Source organism: Panthera pardus, unplaced genomic scaffold (assembly GCF_024362965.1).
Source record: "Panthera pardus isolate Hobbes unplaced genomic scaffold, ASM2436296v1 HiC_scaffold_10, whole genome shotgun sequence".
NCBI lineage: Eukaryota > Metazoa > Chordata > Mammalia > Carnivora > Felidae > Panthera > Panthera pardus.
Genome location: NW_026526655.1, coordinates 111748666 through 111765615, shown reverse-complemented (window position 1 = coordinate 111765615; position 16950 = coordinate 111748666). Strand labels below are relative to the sequence as shown.

Here is a 16950-nt window from a genome sequence, read left to right as displayed (position 1 = left end):
CATTTCTTCTGTACCCAGAATACAAAAATGCTTCACTATTCTCCCCTATGTCTACTGCGCTTTGGACTGGATGGTTTGAACTCCCTTCTGTTTAGGAAACTGAGATGTGGTGTCTTCTTCTGAGGTCAATACAAACAAGAAAGTGTCACAATTTAGAACATGATATGTGTGTCTAAAAAATAGAAGTGAATATGTGATTTTAGAGCAAGATAAATATTCTTTAGTATGGACTTTTCTCTGACATCTGTTGCTGCTATAATCTCTTAAGTATGAAACTCATGTTGACCCTAGCAAATCAGCTTGCCACACATGTGAACCAGCAGTGAGTGCTGGTGTGTTCAGGGCATTCATGGTGGGGCTTCACTGCTCTTGGAAGGCCAAGTGAACTAGCCTTATTGCAGAATCACCTTTTATATCTCTTCAGTTTCTGATAAAGTGGGTCTATTCAATGCTGCCGACAAATGGGTGCTGCCTTTCCTAAGTCCCTTATACACCTGGGTACAGTGACCCTCCTGTAGCTGCCAGTGCAGCTCAAGTGACACACCCATCCCACCAGAGGAAACTGAGGCCCTGAGGAGGGGATGACTGGCCACATGTCCTCCACTGTCCAGTGGCAGGGTGGGGGGGCAGATGCAGTGCTGCCAGCCTCCAAACCCAGGCCCTGCCCTTCATGCTATGTTGCCCTGAAAAGGGATCTAGAAGTGCTGGTGGGTCTCATGAAGGAGAGCAGCCTGGTGGACACTGACACCTGCATTTGCCGCTGCATCACTGGAGAGGGGCTCCCCAGTCTGACTGGCTGCCCTCCTGCATGATGTGACATGTCCTTCCCCACAGGGGCATGTCCAGGAAAGACAAGTACCCTGAAGCACCAAGCACTCTAAACATAAGATACAACATCACCCCTCCGCCCCCCCCCCCTCCCCGGTCTACTCAGGAACCTCAAATACCAAGAAAGACCTTTGAACCAAACAAGAAACAAAGTCTCTAAGCAGCTAAAATAGGTGCTATCCAATTCATGATCTAAATTACCTTTATTTCCTTCATAGAGGTGCCCTCTGCCAGCAGCTATTGGTTCTCTTAGAGCACTCCTGGCTCTTGGCTTTCCTTATCCAAAACCTTTTAGAATGAATAACTTGTCAAGGGCCCCAGAAGGCACTTCCTTACCAGCAGCAAGATATGACAGACCAGAATTTCACCCTCAAGTAAGAGATACACAACTATGAAAAGCAGACACAAGACCTCTAACAATGCAGCACTGATGGCCAATCAAATATCCCCACAACTGTTCAGAGTCTCTAAAAGCTTTATGTTAGCAATCCTTCCTCACTATCATCCTCATTGCTGGAGAACCCACCATATGCCAGGTTATCTATGTTATTTCAGTTAGTCCTTATGTAAGCTTATGGCTATCCTTGTTTACAGTTAAGTAAACCAGAATTCAGAGGGTTAGCTGCTCAGAGCTTTACGCCAGGCAGGGTACTGGGCAGGGAGGAACTCCCATCCAGGAGTGGGAGGCCCCAAAGTCCGGATTCTCCCCTCTTCACCATGCTGCTCTCCACCAGGGCTGGGGCCCAAGACTGAGGAGGGCAGCCTGAGACTTCAAGAAAAACCATTATCTGTGAATTCTGCTTAAGAAGACATAATTTTAGGACATCTTCCATTCAAAATAACTTATGAGAAGCACTTAAAGAAAGGCTTTATGTATTGGAAAAATCAACTTATTTAACTTATTTGAATATGTATTCTTTAACAAATGGATCTTGAATAAAGCATTATTCAATGACTGTTTTAAATCATTTATTCAGAGCTGGGCCTGGGGAAAGAGTTCATCCACCATCAACAGTTTGTAACCATCTGTCCAGTAAGTAGGTAATAAGGACAGGACACTCCTTGAGGGTTTCTGAGAAGCCCACCAGCCCACTCATTCACTCAAACTGTAAATTGATCCCTTCCGAGGTGTAAGATCCTGGGTGGTCAGATTCCGGTTTTGATGAAGCATTAATAGATAGTAGCTCATGACTAGGAAGAGAACATGGTGTTGTTATGGATGTGGGTTATGGACCACATTATGTTTAATGCCCCCCACCCCCGAATTAAAAGCGAAGAAGGGGAGAAAATAGGAGTATAAGTGATAAAAAGAGAGGAGTCAAGGTCTCAAAATTTCTCTGTCCTTGGACAATGCAGAAGGAGTCCTCGGTATGGGAACCAGTTTTGCCTAGAGGAAGTTTGTCACTAATTTCTTCTGCGTAGGTAGGAACAGAAAGAGAAAAAAAAAGAGTAACTTGCACACAGTTGTCATAGCAACCATAATAAGTTTTGAGCTCTAGGAGTCAACAGGAAAGAAATCAATTTTCACTTGCCTCACTCCCCTCCTGTCCTGAAAACTTCTTGGAGGGAGGGGGCTAAGCCCTGGCCTTCCTTCCACCAAGCAGAGTTCCTGCATCCAGGAATTGGGTAGGATAGACCAGTACACTTTGATTGTAGGTCCTGAGTCATGCCTGCCATTCTGGGTTCCCTGTAGGTCCATAAGGGCAGAGGGGTGGGCTCTGTATTTGGGCTAGCTCTGCTAGCAGATACCACATCCTAAAGGGAGAACCACAGGCTCAAATGGTGTTGTGTGCATGCTGGTGCCACTGCCATCTGCTTGGAACACAGAGCCTGTGGACATCTAGGTCTGTGTGAGCATGCTGGACTCATCCTGACAGCCAAGCCATCTGTCCCAGTCCCTTCCCTTCACCCATGCAGCCCTGACCCTACCTCATTGATGGCCAGCTGCTCACCACCCCCTCCAGGGTGGCTGTAGTGGTGGCTGGAGCTGTGCAGGTCCTCATACAGGTCCTCCTCACTCCCTGCCTCGTCAGCACGGATGGCCGGGTCCAGAACTCCATCAGGGATAGCTGGAAGGAGAGACATCAGCTGGCAAAGAGGAGCTGAGGAAGAGGGACAGGCAGAGAAGGAGATCACCTTTTTCAGGATAAATGCTCCTTCGAGAGGAGGGAGAAGACCTGGGAACTAGTTTCTCAAACCATTTTTTGCTGCAAAATCGTTGTCTAGTTGAAAGAGGGCACTGGTTGACTTTCACCCCATCACTGTTAATCACCATTCAATTCCCACCAACTCCATAAACAAGGAAACTCATATATCTGCCAGAGCATGGCATTCAAGAGCCCCTCCATCTGAACCAACATGCCAAGTCTGATAGAAGGCCCTTAAGAATAATGCTAACAATTTATTATGAAATATATATATATATATATATATATATATATATATATGAATATATGTATTTGGAGATATATATATATATATATATCCAAAGAAATATAGTATATACATTTAAATATAGGTAGAAAATTAATAAAATGAACTCCCATAGTACTTACTCTGTTTAAGAAAAACACCAGAGTCTTAGAATTGAACCACCTGTATGCCCTACTCCAATTGCATTCCCCTCTCTTCTCTCTTTCCTTTAGGGCTATCCAATATTTCAAAGTTCTATAAATCATACCCATGCTGTATTTAGCATTTATTTCTGTCAAGTTTTGCATGGTTTGACCTTACATAAATGGGACCATCCAGTAGCTTCTCTTTGACTGACTGACCTTTCTTTCTTTCTTTCTTTGTTTCTTTCTCAATTCAATTTTTTTTTTTTTTTTTTTTTTTTTTTTTTTTTTACTCAACAGCTTTTTTTTTGGGTTATGCAGCTGTGACTGATTCAGTCTCACTGCTGCACAATCTTGCGTTTTATGAATACGTCACATTTTACATACCCATTGCACTGCTGGAGACATTGGGTGCTTTTCTGTGTTGTTGCCAGTGTGAACGATGGCATTGCAAACATACCTACAAACCTCCTGGGCACATGTCTTAGAATTTCACCTCGGATGGTGTTTCTCAACTCTTTCTCATTATTAACCCCTAAAGAGCCTTTTATACATGGTTTTCCTAATCATCTCAATGAAAATTTAATACTACAAATACACCTTGTGTTTGTTTTATGTTCTGTGGCTCTTTGGAAAGCCACAAACTATCATAATACCTAAGATTTTTGCCCCCTTTGGCAAAATTATTACCCCTGGTGTGAAGTCATGCTCTAGGGGGCAGGTGCGAGGTTTGGCATTCCTGGGTTGTAGGTATGCCAAACTGTTTCCCAAAGCTATTCTACCACTTAAGACCTCCGACAGTGTGTATGAATGTTCCCACCACTCTGAGGACTGGCATTGTCAGACATTGTTGACAGGCTGATGGGTATGGAATCATATCTTACTGTGGTTTGAATTCACCCGTCTCTGATCACTAATGAGGTAAACACACTTTATCTATACTTATGAGTCACTAGTATCTCCTTTCATATGAAATATCTATGTCAACTGAGCTTGTTGGTCTTTAATGTAATCATTGATGTAAAAAAAGTTTATTTCTATGTATATATATATATGTACATACACTGCTCTCATTCTCCATACTAAATCTTTGTCACCCACATGTATCATAAATATGGCCTCCCACTTTGTGGCTTGTCCTGTCTCCTAATTTATCAATCTTGTCCTATATGGTTTTGTGTTTAGGAAACTCTTCCCTACCTCAAAGTTACAATATTTTCCTATGTTATTCTTCAATGTTTTATAGTGTTTTTGTTTTGTTTTGTTTTGTTTTAAGTAGGGCTCATGCCCAGCATGGAGCCCAACATGGGGCTTGAACTCATGGTTCTGAGATCAAAACCTGAGCTGAGATCAAGAGTCAGACACTTAACTGACTGGGCCCCCCAGGTACCCCCTATAGTTTTTCTTTTGACATTAAGTTTTTATGCAATTGGGAATATATTTGTGTATTGTTTATCGTGTATTGTGTGGGTTGGAATCTGTGGTACTGTGATTTATAATAAGAAATTTGTATTTGGTCTTCCACCCGGTCCAGGCAAAGACCTCCTAAAACCCTTGGGAATATCCAGTGATAAGAGAGATAAAGGTTTTTTGTTACGTTAATCTGACTTCCAGAAAGCCCCTAGGTAACCTAGGGATAGGGATGGTTGCCAGGGAAACAACCCTGAGATTAGAGGTTTAGAATTTTTAGTCCCATCCCCCAACCTACTTCTGGGGCAGGGAGAGGGGTTGGAGGTTGAGGTAATAGCCAATGGCCAATGATTTAGTCAATCATGCCTACATAATGAAGCCTCTATAAAAACCCAAAGGACAGTGTTTGGAGAGCTTTCTGGTTGGTGAACACACGGAGACTGGGAGAGTGGCATACCTGGAGAGGGCATGGCAGCTCTGTGACCCTTCCCGCGTTACTTGCCTATACATGTCTTCCATCTCATTGTTCCTGAGTTATATCCTTTTATAATAAATCAGTAATCAGTCAGTAAAATGTTTCTCTGAGTTCTGTGAGCTACTCTAGCAAATTACTTGAACACAAGGTGGGAGTCAGCTGGAACCTCCAATCTACAGCCTGTTGGTCAGAAGCACCTGGAGTTTGTGACTAGTGTCCAAAGTGGGAGAAGGGTAGTCGTACAGGACTGAGCCCTGTTAATCTGTGGGATCTGATGCTATCTCCAGGTAGAAAGTGTGAGAATTGAGTTGAATCGTAGGACACCTCACTGGTGCCTGAGAATTGCTTGGTGGTGGGAGCACACATGATAATGGGGTCCAGAACCTTTAGAATCCAATTTCATTTTTTCTGTAAAGATAAGCGATTGTCTTAGCACTATTTGTGGAATAGATGGTCCTTTCCTATGGATCCATAATGTTTGCTCTGTCCTTAAATCAAGTTGTTGACTCTATTCTTGTGGGAGGCAGAGTAATGGACCCCCAAAGATGTCAAAATCCTAATCCCTGGAGTCCATGAATATGTTATTTTACATGACAAAGAGGAATTAAGGTTGCAGATGGAATTAAGTCTGCAAACCAGCTGACCTCAAAATAGGGAGATTATCCCGGATTACCCGGGTGAGCCAAACATAGGTGAAAATATTAACTTTCAAGACTCACCTCAAGCATTACCTCCTCTGTGCAAGTCTTATTAGACATCATCACTCCAAGGACTGACATCGGCTTCTATTTCACTCCCGAGGTGCTTTGTACAGACAATGGTTATGGCATTTATCATACGTCCCCTATATATTGCATTGTCTGACTGTCTCTCCCAAAGGCAGTAGCCATGCCTTATTCATTGATGTAGACTTCTGTAAGTGTTAAAGAAATGAATGAGTAGACAGATGGGTGGGAGAATGGTGTACAGCGGAATGACAGAACAGATGAATAAAAAAGTGGAGAGATGAATAAATGAACGCAGAGAGGCCTAGAAGAGGAATAGTTGAAGGCAGAGCCTATGAGGCCTGGCAGAGCCAATACCAGGAATACAGTTAAAGTTCCATGCATGTGGCTGAATATGGAAACAGAAGCATGTGACTTGAGAGCAACATCCTGTCCCTGGAACTGACCCGAGAAAGCCCTCTGCTCTAGCCTGGCAGCAATGGTCTGAGCCCAGCTTGGGGGCAGGAGCTAATAGTTCTGCCACTGACCCACGCAATCAAGAGTCCCAAGGAACCCTCATCATTTTTATTTGATTTATGTTTTTAAATTGTTTTATAATGGAAAGTTTGAAATATGTACAAATGAAGAGATGACAGTGTAAATGAATCTTGTACACCCATCATCCAGCTTCAACAATTCTCAACATGAGGGCAATCTTGCTTCATCTTTATCCCCTCTCCACAGATCCAGGATATGACATAATTCCATCTGTAAATACTGTAGTATATATTTATAAGAGATGAGGACTCTATCTTTATAAAAAATGTAGCTGCAATACACATCTAAAACAAACTATAATCCATCAAAGGTTGTCTGAGTGGCATACCTTCTCCTCTAGAGCATTAAAAAAACTTTTTATTTTGAAATAACCATAGAGTGTAGGGAATTTGTAACAGTAGTGAAGAGGTCTTGTGTACCCTTCACACAGTGATTACAGCTTATGGAATTCTAATATAATATCACAGCCAGGAAAATGACCTTGGTACAATGTGTGTATATGGTTCTAAGTCATTTTATCACCTGTGTAGATTTGTGTAACCACCACAGCAACCAGTATGTAAGCTTTAGAGGTTGACTTTTTCACTCAGCCAAAGGCCCTTGAGATCTGTCTGAGTTGTTTGTATTTAAACCTCATTCCTTTTTATCACTTACTAGTATTCCATGCAATGGGTTTACAGGTTTGTTTAACTATTCAGCCCACTGACGGACATCCAAGTGATTTCCAATTTTACACTGTTACAAATAAAGGTACTATGAACAAGTTTTCATTTCTCTGGGATGAATGTAATTGCTCAGGAGTGTAATTGCCAGGTCATATGGCAGAGCTCAAGGAAGGGCTTGACCTCACGAACTGTGAGATCATGACCTGAGCTGAAATCCAGAGTCGAACATTCATCCGACTGAGCCACCCTGGTGCCCCAAGTGTTTAGTTTTTTAAGAAACTGCAGAACAGTTTTCCAGAGTAGTGGTACCATTTTACATACTCACCAGTAATGTACGTTTCTCAAGAATCCTTACCTGAATTTCGTATTGTCACAATTTTATATTTTAGACATTCTGATAGGTGTACAGTGATATTGCATCATGGTCTTATTTTGCATTTCCCAAAGGGCAGGTGCTGTTGAACATTTTTTGATGTGATTGTTTGTCATCCATATATTTTTAATGGTGCAGTATTCCTTCAGGTTTTTTTTTTTTTTTTTTGCCTCTTTCCTAATTAGATTGTTTATTGCTTTAATGTGGAGATTTGAAAATTCTTAAAAAACACTTTTTTTTATCAAGTAAACTCTGCCCTCACCATGGGGCTTCAAATCATGATCCCAAAATCAAGAGTCATGTGCTCTCCCAACTGAACCAGTCAGGTACCCCTGAAAATTCTTTTTTCTTTTTTTTTATTTAAAATGTTAAATTATATATATTTTTAAATATTTTATTTTTAAAGTTTATTTATTTATTTATCTGTGAGAAAGTTATTTATTTATTTATTTATTTATTTATTATTTATAATATGAAATTTATTGTCAAATTGGTTTCCATACAACACCCAGTGCTCATCCCAAAAGGTGCCCTCCTCAATACCCATCACTCCTCCCTCCCTCCCTCCCACCCCCCATCAACCCTCAGTTTGTTCTCAGTTTTTAAGAGGAGTCTCAGTTTTTAAGAGTCTCTTATGGTTTGGCTCCCTCCCTCTCTAACTTTTTTTTTTTTCCTCTCCTTCCCCTCCCCCATGGTCTTCTGTTAAGTTTCTCAGGATCCACATAAGAGTGAAAACATATGGTATCTGTCTTTCTCTGTATGACTTATTTCACTTAGCATAACACTCTCCAGTTCCATCTACGTTGCTACAAAAGGCCATATTTCATTCTTTCTCATTGCCACGTAGTATTCCATTGTGTATATAAACCACAATTTCTTCATCCGCTCATCAGTTGATGGACATTTAGGCTCTTTCCATAATTTGGCTATTGTTGAAAGTGCTGCTATAAACATTGGGGTACAAGTGCCCCTATGCATTAGCACACCTGTAGCCCTTTGGTAAGTTCCTAGCAGTGCTCTTGCTGGGTCATAGGGTAGATCTATTTTTAATTTTTTGAGGAACGTCCACAATGTTTTCCAGAGTGGCTGCACCAGTTTGCGTTCCCACCAACAGTGCAAGAGGGTTCCTGTTTCTCCACATCCTCTCCAGCATCTATAGTCTCCCGATTTGTTCATTTTAGCCATTCTGACTGGCATGAGGTGGTATCTGAGTATGGTTTTGATTTGTATTTCCCTGACGCGAAGCAATGTATTTATTTATTTTGACACAGGGAGAGAGAGAGAGTGCAAGTGGGGGAGGCTCTGCACTATCAGTGTGGGGCCTGATGCAGGGCTCAAACTCTTAAACTGTAAGATCATGACCTGAGCCAAAGTTGGATGCTCAACCAACTGAGCCACCTGGGCACTCCTAAAGATTTTATTTAACTAATCTCCACACACAACATGGGACTTGAACTCACAACCCTAAGATTAAGAGTCTCATGCTCTACTGACTGAACCAGCCAGGTACCCCTGAAAACTCTTTATATTTTCTAGATGTGAGTCCTTTGTCAGATATGTGATTTGAAAATATTTTCTCTTAGCAGCTTATTTTTTCATCCTCTTAATAAAGGTTTTCATGGGGCACCTGGGTGGCTCAGTCGGTTGAGCGAATGACTTCAGCTCAGGTCACAATCTCGTGGTCCGTGAGTTCAAGCCCCGTGTCGGGCTCTGTGCTGACAGTTCAGAGACTGGAGTTTGTTTCAGATTCTGTGTCTCCCTCTCTCTGACCCTCCCCCGTTCATGCTCTGTCTCTCTCTCTCAAAAATAAATAAACGTTAAAAAAAAATTTAAAAAAAACAAAGGTTTTCATGAAGAAAAATTTTAAATTTTGATAAAGTTCAATTCATTGATTTTCCCTTTTATGGATCATGCTTTTGGAATCATGTCCTAAGAACTCATCACAAACCCTAGTTCTAAAATATTTTCACTTATGTTGTCTTCTAAAAGTCTTTTACCTTTTACATGTAAATCTATGATCCATTTTGAGTTGGGTTTTGTTTTGTTTTGTCAACTGTTGTATACCTACATAAACTAGATGATATGGACAAATTCTTAGGAACACACTCTTACCAAAACCGACTAAAGAAGAATCAGAAAATCTGAATATACCTAAAATTAGTAGGGAGATTGAAGCAGTAATCAAAAGCTACCCAAAAGAGAGAAGCCTAAGAGTAGATGGCTTCACTAGTGAATTCTACCAAACACATGAATAAAAATTAGCACCAGGGACGGCTGGGTGACTCAGCTGGTTAAACGTCCGACTTCAGCTCAGGTCATGATCTCATGAAACGTGGGATTGAGCCCTGCATCTGGCTTTGCACTGATAGCTCAGAGCCTAGAGCCCGCTTAGGATTCTCTCTCTTTCTCTGCCCCTGCTCTGCTCATGTGTGCATGTTCTCTCTGTCTCTCTATCTCTCTCTCTCAAAATAAATAAACATTAAAAAAGGAAATAATAAAAATACTTAGGAATAAGTTTAACCAAGAAGGCAAAAGATGTGTACACTGAAAATTACAAAACGCTGCTGAAAGGCATTACAAAAAATATAATAAATGGAAAGACATTTTGTATTCATGAAATGGTAAAGTTAATATTAAGATGACATTACTATGCAAAGCAATCTACAGATTCAATGTAACCTCCATCAAAATCCCAATGGCATTTTTACAGAAATAGAAAAACTCCTCCTAAAATTTATATAGAATCTAAAGGGACCCTGAATAGCCAAAATTATCTAAAAAACAAAACAAAACAAAACCAAAAACAAAACCTTTAAAATTAAGTTAGAGGACTCACATTTCCTGATTTCAAAACTTACTAGACAGCCACAGTAATCAAACAGTGAGCCCTGTCCTAAGGATAGACATATGGGCCAAAAGAATAAAACAGAGATCCCAGAAATAAACCCTCATTCATACATATAGTCATTTGATTTTTGACCAAGATGCCAAGACAGTCAGTGAGGGGAAAAGATAGTCTTTTCAACAAACAGTGTTGGGAAACTGAAATTCTGCATTCAAAAGAATGAAGTTCAATCCTTACCTTATATCATACACAAAAATTAATTCAAAATGAATCAAAGACCTAAATATAAGAACAAAAACTGTAAGACTCTTAGAAGAAAACAGAGGAAAGTCTTTAAGACTTGGATGGGAGAATGGTTTCTTGCATATGACTAAAAGTATGGGTAACAAAAGAAAAAATAGATAAACTGGACTACATCAAAATTTGAAAGCATTGTGTATCAAAGGATAGTCTCGAGAGTGAAAAGGAAGCCCACAGAATGGGAAAAAATAATTGCAAATCACATACCTGATAAGAGATTAATAGGCAGAATATATAAAGAACTCCTATAATTCAAGAACAAGGACAACAACAAACTGAATAAAAAAATGGGCAAAAGTCTTGAGTAGATATTTCTTCAAAGAAGATACACAAATGGCTAATAAAGACATAAAAGAATGTCAACATCAGTAATAATTAGGGAAATGCAAATCAAAACCACAGTGATAACCACTTCACACCCTTTAGGATAACTATGATTAAAAAAACCAAAAAACAAAAAATGGAAATAGCCAGCACTGAAGAAGACTGAATGAACTAGGACCCTTAGGCACTGCTGACAGGAAAGTTAACAGTGCAGCTTCTGTGGAAAACAGTTTGGCAGGTCCTCAAAAACCAAAACATAGACTTACCATATGACTTAACAACTCCACTTCTAGGTATAGACCCAATAGGATTGAAATCAGACTCAAACAGATACTTATGCACCGATATCCAGAGCAATATTATTTACAATAGCCCAAAGTGGAAAACAACCCAAATGTCCACCAACAGATGAATGGATAAACAAAATGCAGTATATACATACAACAGAATATTATTCAGCCATAAAGAGGAATGGAGTTCTGATACATGCTACAACATGGATGAACCTTGAAAACACTATGCTAAGTGAAATAAGCCAGACACAAAAGGACACATATTGTATGATTCCATTTATATAAGGTACCTAGAATAGGCAAATTCTTAGTGACAGAAAGTAGATTAGAGGTTACAAGGGGCTATAGGGATAAATTACTGCGTAATAGTTAAAAGAGTTTCCATTTGGGGTGATGAAAAACTTGGTGATATACAGTGGTGATGGTTGCACACATAAAAATAATTAATGCCACTGAATTATACAATTAAAGTGGCAAATTTTATAATATATATTTACCACAATTTAAAAAATTACTAATATATACCACAAACCACTGAATTTTATACTTTAAGTGGGTGAGTTGTATGGTATGTGGCTTATATCTCAACAAAGCTGTTTAAAACATTGGTTGGCTATATTTGTTTGGCACTATTTCTGAATACTCTGCTCTGTTCCAATGATCTATTTGTTTATTCCTCCAATACCACACAGTCTGTACCATATAGTATTCTGTAGCTGTATAATAATTTTTGAAATTTGGTAGAGTAGTTCCTCCTACTTTATTCCTCTTTTTCAGAATTGTTTTAGCTATTCTCATTTCTTTCCCTTTTATATAAATTTTAGAATAATCTTGTCTATAGTTAAAAAAATACTATAGTTGCTGAGATTTGATAGAAATTGCATTAAAACTGTGGATCAATTTGGAGATAACTGACATCTTTACTCTGTTGAGTCCTCTAATCTGTGAACATAAAATATCTCTCAATAATTTAGATCTTTGATTTCTTTCACACTGCATTATTTTAAAGTAAATCTCACACATCATATAATTCAATCTGTAAATACTATAGAATATGTCTTAAAGATACAGACTCTCTGTCTCTGTCTCTGTCTCTCTCTCTCTCTCTGCCACACCTTCTTCTCTAGGGAATTTAAAAATCAGTGGTCTTGGGGGAAATAAAGCTCATTGTAAGAGTCCCTACTTTCCTTGCCTTTTTTCTTAGCCAGCCCCAGCTGGAGTCTCAGCAGCTCACAGGAGGATTGCTCACCTAGCAAACTTGCAGCTCGGGAGAAAAGAAAAGTGTTTCAACATGAGTGTCCCAATATTTTTATTCATTGTCTAATATCCAGCTTCCATCACCCAGGTCTAGGGTGGAGGTAGTGTTTGCATTAAAAGGAAAGAGGGGGAAATTTCTGGGAGTGAGTGGAGGCCATAGTGGGAGAATGACCCCAGGACTAAGTTAGGGAACCCAGGCCCTGGCTGGTCTGTACAAATGGGCAGGGACAGAGTTGTCACCTTCTCTCTGAGAGGTAGCCCAAACCCCTTTCTTACAAAGCAAGGCCAAGTGGAAGATTCACATGTAGTTGGCTTAAATGAAAGTGCTAAAGAGGGGAAGCAAGTGTACCACAAGCATCTTTGGGTAAATAAATACACGACCACAACATGGCCTGGTCAACACGACCAAGCCATGGCCTTGGTCACGACCAAGGTCAGTCGTGACCTAAATTTTTAATTTGTATGTAGGAAGACAAGTCAGCTGTCTGATCCACTCTAAGAATCTAACAGTTTAGAACACTGAAACAGCAAAAGAACCAAGAAATCTGGATTCTAGATAAAGGTCAGCAAGGCCTTTGTACATCTGATAAACAAACAGCACCCAAACTATTCCTTGTCTCCACTTATAAGGAAAGGCCACGGTTTTGCCAACAAGTGGAGACAGTCCCAGGGGAATCTTTTCGGTGCTGCTCTAGACCTCTGGAAATTACAGTTCTCAAAGTGTGGTCCCCAGACATTAGCATCACTTGGGAACTCGTTACAGATACGGTTTCTGGGGTTCCCAGGACCTCTGGGGTGGAACCCAGCAGGCAGAGCTGAAAGTCTGAGATTGCTGCTCTCAGTCAAGAGTCCTTAACAAAGTGACTTAACTAACTGCCAGGAAATTTCTGCTCCAGCAGATCAGGAAATACATTCTTTAGGGGGTGGCCTCAGGGCACTTTTAGAAACCTGTAAAGAGACTGGCACATAGTTGCAGAGTAAAAACAGGAACTCGAGAATGTCGGAGCATCTGGAGTGGTGAAGGGAGCCTCAGCTGTTCCCCAGGCACTGGCCAGGGGGTCCACTTACTATGCATTTGCTTCTTTCTTTCTGAATTCACTCAGAAGTACTCAGTGCTCATTGTGTGTGTACCATTAGATACACACTGGGTTCTGAGGATGTGGTGTGAAGAAGACAGACACACTCCTTGCTCTTGTGGGGATCAGTGTCTGGAGGGAAACAGGAATGGAACCATTGACAAGTGGCAGAGCTGCGGAAGAGCAAGCCCAGGAGATATTGGCCAAGCCTGGAACGTGCTGAACACCTCGAGGTTTCAGGACCAGGGGCAAAGGGTGTTCCAGGCAATGGGGGCAGCAGCATCAGGCCCCAGAAACAAGAGGGTGGGGCTGTCCAAGGACATGCAAGAGTCGTGGAATTCCAGGAATAGAGAAAGGGAAAGGGAAGGACGAGGCAAGGTCTGATGGTCACTTCTTGGGGAGGACAGCTGGTGCAAACAGCATTGTCCTAGGCAGCCCCTTGCTTAGCAACTGAAGTAAATTCTCAGGTCTGTCACCACATAGGCTTTTTACTACATCCTAGTGACATGGACAGAAAAGGTTAAATTATGTAACTCGTTCTACAGATGAGGAAGTGGGGACTCAGAGAGGTAATGTTCCTTTCGAAAAATCACCCCGCTGGCAAGGAGCCAAAGCTCGGACACCAGCCAGATCTCTGGGCTGTTTTCACCGAACTGAGTTTGTTTGAATTGAGTTTGTTTACATTTATTTCTCTTCTTCTGCACGAAGGGTTCCTGCTGATGGCAAGTCAGACAAGGGATGGTAAGGTTTGTGTTGATTGTTAAAGGAGCACATAGCATAGGCAGTGCCCATGCATTCATTAATAACCTACTGCCTGCCCTGCATCGTCTAGCAGTAACCAGGTGCAGCAGACACTTCCTGCACTGTGTCTGAGGCCAGGTCTGGGGTCAGGAGTGTGGATCTAGGTGGGGAGGGGCCTGCACTGTGTCCCAGGCCAGGTCTGGGGGCCAGGAATGTGGATTAGGGTGGAGAGCGAGGGGCATCCTCTCAGGCCAGCCCCCACTGGTCTCGATGCTAGGCTGTCCTGACATGATTAATCTCTCTTCATGAGCTCTTGTTTGCACTGGTGCCTTTGCTCATGAGTTGGAGTCTGCCTTCTGCCCTAAATCCTTTCCAGCTTCCAGGGTTAAAACAGTTTTTTTTTTTTGATTAATAGATTTTGTTAGAAATTTTAGCTTTCCAGAACAATCAAGCAGATAATAAAGTTTCCATATACCCCACACCCAGTTTCCCTTATTATTAAGATCTTGAGCTACATTAGTTACAAAAGTGAACCAATACTAATACATATTATTAACTAAAGTCCCTCCTCTCTTCAGCTTTTCCTCAGTGATTCCTTAATATCCTTTTTCTGTTCCAGGATCCTATATCACATTTAGTGATCTCCACAGATCAAGATTTTTTATTTAGGTGCACAAAGGTTCACTTATTTAAGCTTCTGAGAGTTTTGTTCATCTGGCAAATAAAACTTTATGGCATCTATAGCACCAAACCTGAATGCCCTCTGTCCCACAAGGCCTGCTTGCAGGGTTTTACCATAGGAAAGACCTGAACATCTCTTGTCCCTTCTAGTCTCCTGTCCTTTTATGGAGAGAGAAAATAACTTTTTTCTGAACATTTAGAATGTGCTGGCTGCTTTACACATCAGATTCAAGCCTACCTATGAGATGGGTAATATTAGACACATCACATAGATAAAGACTTGAGGCCCCCAGAGTTAAGATGCTTGTGAAGGTCTCACAGATAGCGAGCAGCAAAGGCAGGATAAAACTTGCCCAAATGCCCACATTCTTCCCTGAACCTCTCGAGGGCCTCCTTGCTGTCCTGCACTCATGAGCACACAGCCCCTCGTTTCCCTCTGGCCTTCGTGCCCAGCGATCACCCTCTTGCACCTGGCTGCATGGTGCTATGGTTCCGTATTACTCAAAGAATTAAGTACTTGGGAAATCAGTCAAAGTGCAGGTCTCCACATCTAAAAGAGGCTTTGTGATCACAATTACTTCAAAAAGCAATTACATTAAAAAATGTGACATGTAGGGGCACCTGGGTGGCTCAGTCCATTAAGCGTCCGACTTCGGCTTGGGTCATGATCTCATGGTTTGTGGGTTCTAGCCCCGCGTCAGGCTCTGTGCTGACAGCTTGGAGCCTGAAGCCTGCTTTGGATTCTGTGTCTCCCTCTCTCTCTCTGCCCCTCCCTCACTTGTGCTCTGTCTCTCTCTATCAAAAATAAACAAATGTAAAAAAATTTGACATGTCATGCTTTAGCAAGAAGTGAAGCATGGTTTTTGACACATGGCAATTTTATGTTAGGATGCTAAGGATGAGGTGCTAAGGATGTCAGTAACTGTTCCTCTAATACAGACTTGCAAAATTTACATAATGACTTTGATTTTGTGTTTAATATGACCAGCCCACAATATAATACTCTAGATCATAGACTTTTGGAGTACAAATCCAAAGATAGAAATATCTTTGACCAAATTTTTGGTAAAGTTTTAGTAAATCAATATAATCCAATTATACTCTACAGAGTATTACTCTATAATTATTACTCTGTAGAGTAATCCAATTATTACTCTATAGAGTAATTATACTCTACAATATAGTAAAATACTGTCACATGGTTTAATGAAAGTTTTCATTTCTACCTCATTACCCTGCAATGCAATAGAATCATGTCATACATTACTGCAATAAATTTCACTGCAAAAAATTAAGTACCAAATAAAATATCATGATTGCTTATGGTAGGTTATAGTTGAGCCTGTTATTGAAATAAATTGGGGCTTTAAAATGATACAACTTTCTTCTTTTAGTGTACAGGCTGCTTAAGTTAAATGCAATAGCACAATCTCATGTTGTCTAAAAGGTGTTTGTGCACAAACATTTAAAGAAGACTTAATGGCAATCTTTCTCAAAGTCTTCCAAGAAACTGAAGAGGTAGGAACACTTCCAAACCCATTTTATGAGTCTGTAATTACCCTGATGCCAAAGCCAGACAAAGACAGAATATGAAAAGAAAACTGTAGACCAATAACCCTAATGAATATTGATGTAAAAGTCATCAACAAAATGCTAGTAAACCAAATTAGAGAATCATACACTACATTAGAAGAATTACAAACAATGACCAAGTAGGATTTACCCCTGGGATGCACAACTGGTTCAACAAATGATAATCAACAAATGTGATGCACCATATTAACCAAATAAAGTATAAGAATCACGTGATCATTTCAAGAGATGCCGAAAAAGTATTTGACAAAATTCACTACCCTGTCATGATA

General features: G+C 40.6%; 1 protein-coding gene across 6 annotated transcripts in view; it reads right to left on the bottom strand.

Annotated features, from left to right (window-relative positions):
* ARHGEF4 (Rho guanine nucleotide exchange factor 4) overlaps positions 1–16950 on the bottom strand; it is a 262203-nt gene that overhangs the window by 18701 nt on the left and 226552 nt on the right. For 3 of the 6 annotated variants that reach the window (XM_053910198.1, XM_019469507.2, XM_019469509.2), the window contains one exon: positions 2758–2930. In XM_053910198.1, coding sequence (XP_053766173.1) covers positions 2758–2930 — 173 coding nt within the window. The remainder of the gene's footprint in view (positions 1–2757; positions 2931–16950) is intronic. The other 3 variants (XM_053910200.1, XM_019469508.2, XM_019469510.2) reach the window with 1 other exon arrangement.